At 50.3% G+C, this 3,021-nt stretch overlaps 1 protein-coding gene across 1 annotated transcript; it reads right to left on the bottom strand.

The window, feature by feature from the left end:
• Positions 1 to 874: 874 nt before the first annotated feature.
• On the bottom strand, positions 875 to 2,058 carry LOC100718808 (high mobility group protein B1-like). Its single transcript, XM_063225485.1, has one exon. The coding sequence runs from the start codon at positions 1,972 to 1,974 to the stop codon at positions 1,333 to 1,335; it is 642 nt and encodes a 213-aa protein (XP_063081555.1). The 5' UTR covers positions 1,975 to 2,058; the 3' UTR covers positions 875 to 1,332.
• Positions 2,059 to 3,021: the final 963 nt, after the last annotated feature.

Here is a 3,021-nt window from a genome sequence, read left to right as displayed (position 1 = left end):
CAGAAATTCATGGCAAAAAGAAGGGGCAGGTCCAGCTTCCAGGCTTCCTGGAGACAGCCCGGTGGGTCGGTGGGTCGGATGAGCTGTCAAAACCCTGGGGCCTTGGCCTGCGCCAGGCCTGGCTTTCTTATCTGTAGCAGCCTGGAGCTTTGCAGTTTAAAGAGAAATTTCAGTCTTCGGAGGAGGCTCACGGAGTAGCCTTTTCCTTTGGATGGTTACCTTCCTCAGACAGCTCAGGTGGGGCTGGCAAGGGTCACGGAGAAGGGCCCTTTCCATTTCGGCTCTGACTGGTCAGCAGGTGTCCCCGCTCTCCAGGTTTTCAGGTTTTCACTGGGTGGACGCTAGGCAGTGGCCCTGGGCCAGGAACCTACAGGACTCTGTTGCCGTCCATTCGGATGAGGGTTGCCCTGGCCCCATATTGATGAGGTGTTGTAAGAGCCTTGTGGTCTTGGGTCTGTCATGGTATCGGAGGACACAAATGGCCTTCCATGTAATGAGCTCCAACTTGGCCAGGTTCGGGAGGTTACAAATCCTCCTTCATGCCATCAGTGGTACTCAGAACCAGGACTCAGGCATTTCTTGGCAGTTTTGCCAAAGCTCACTGAGGGCCTGGTACTTCGCAGAACACTGAGGCCGCCAGGGAGAATGAGAGTAGTACCTTATCCCCAAAGCCTTTGCCCGGGCTGCAAACTTGCAAACTCTCAAACTTAAACGATCCTCCTGCCTCAGCCTCCCAAGTCCTGGGATTACAGGGTTGTGCCTTCACGCCAGAGAACTCCCTGAATTATTTGAGAGGTAAATAAGGTCACTCTGGACAGAGGGAATGGTCCGCTCTGAGGTTGATTTCTTTTTTTTTTTTTTTTTTTTTTTTAACTAATAAAAAAAATTGTATTTACTTAGAAGCATTCAGAATGTCAACAAAACAGCTGCAACTTTTTTTTGCAATTACAGAGTGGTATTCGGTTAACAGAACAACAATTATTTCGTATAAGCTGCATCAGAGACAACTGAAGATGAAAAACTACCGTCCCCATATATAACTAATTTGTGCTGTGCACCAACAAGAACCTGCTTTAAATTTCCATGCCAATTTACAACCCCCATACTGTACCAGGCAAGGTTAGTGGCTATTGAAAATACCACCAGGACAGGGCTATCTAAAGACACATTCGGTAGTGTGTTAACTATACAAAAAAAAAGACACTGTACAGTTTAAAAACAAATCTTACACAGCCTTACATTTCAATTTTTTTTCTTCAAAAGGAGTGAGTTGTGTACAGGGGGGTTAAATGCTTTATAGACAAAGGAAAAAAAAACTGCGCTAGAACCAACTTATTCATCATCATCATCTTCTTCATCTTCATCCTCTTCATCTTCCTCCTCCTCCTCATCTTCGTCTTCCTCATCTTCCTCCTCTTCCTTCTTTTTCTTGCTTTTTTCAGCCTTGACAACTCCCTTTTTCGCTGCATCAGGCTTTCCTTTAGCTCGGTAGGCAGCGATGTCCTTTTCGTACTTCTCCTTCAGCTTAGCAGCCTTCTTCTCATAAGGCTGCTTGTCATCTGCCGCAGTGTTATTCCACATTTCTCCCAGTTTCTTTGCGACATCACCAATAGAAAGGCCAGGATGTTCTCCTTTGATTTTTGGACGATACTCAGAACAGAACAAGAAGAAGGCCGAAGGAGGCCTCTTGGGTGCATTGGGATCCTTGAACTTCTTTTTTGTTTCTCCCTTAGGAGGAATATAAGTTTTCATTTCTCTTTCATAACGAGCCTTGTCCGCCTTTGCCATGTCTTCAAATTTTCCTTTCTCTTTAGCAGACATGGTCTTCCACCTCTCTGAGCACTTCTTAGAAAACTCTGAGAAGTTAACGGAAGCATCTGGGTGCTTCTTCTTATGCTCCTCTCGGCAAGTTTGCACAAAGAATGCATATGATGACATTTTGCCTCTTGGCTTCTTAGGATCTCCTTTGCCCATGTTTACTTGTTTTCCTCAGCGAGGCACAGAGTCGCCCAGTGCCCGTCCGGCTCTCACTTGCCCCTGCGCTGTCTCTATGGGGGTTGATTTCTTTAAGCAGCACCCCAACTACCCCAGCAGCCTTTCTGAAACACGTAGGAGAGCTTCAGTCCTGCTGTAAAGGTGGCCACCAGAACCCACATCTGTTTAAGCCCCGAGTGGTGCATATGGGTAGCGTCTAACTGCCCCCCCCCCGTCTGTCCCTGTCCTCCGTACAGGTACAGGTCCTTGGAGAGGAGGAGGTTCCACAGCCTTGCACTGCGTCCCCTGGGGAAGGACCCATTTGTTTCCTAAGTGGCACCAGGGTCTCTTCAATTCCTCCTTGTGCTAAGGCCCACTTATCTTCTTGGAGGGTACAGACTGATTCTGATGGTCCCTCAGGAACTGGGGATAAAGCTAGGGGCCCTGGGGGGTTGGGCTGCCCTTCTGGTGTCCCTGTCAGCCAATTTCCCAAGGAGACTTGGGACAGGTCCCTCTGATGTCCCCTACAGTGCATGACTGCGACCTGCCTAGGAAGGCGGCCTACCTCCCGCAGATGTGGAAGAGCCTGCGGGGGTGGGGGTGGGAGTGGTTTACAGAGATTACTCAGCAGCAAGGCCCTTTCCTTCCAGGGGAAGGTGGACCTGGAGTCCGTGTGGATGTTTAAAGCTCTGTCCTTTCCTAATACTGAGGCCCAGGATGAGCAGAGGTGCCTGGGGGCAGAGGCGCAGCTTCAGCGGCCTGCTGTGAGCCCAGCTGCCTTCCCACATGCTGGAGGGAGCTCCTGCCCCGTGCACCAAGCCGCCTCGGGACCCGCAGCCCCAGGTCACCAGTGTCCCATTTGCTCACCAGGTCCAGGACAACGCTGGTTTACAGGCGTGGCCAATGCCTGGGCAGAGGAGAGGATCTCTGACCAGAGGATCCTTTGGCGCTAACTGTGGCTATGGACGCAGAGGCAAGGTTCCAGGAAGGAAGTGGAGTCTGAATTGGCCCACCCCGGACCTTCGGGGTAACCAGGCTCCTCTGATT

The sequence above is a fragment of the Cavia porcellus genome, unplaced genomic scaffold, assembly GCF_034190915.1.
Source record: "Cavia porcellus strain 051 isolate PalLab524CR breed Dunkin Hartley unplaced genomic scaffold, mCavPor4.1 scaffold_16, whole genome shotgun sequence".
NCBI lineage: Eukaryota > Metazoa > Chordata > Mammalia > Rodentia > Caviidae > Cavia > Cavia porcellus.
Note: the sequence above shows the minus strand (reverse complement) of the source record. Positions and strands in the feature narration are given on the sequence as shown.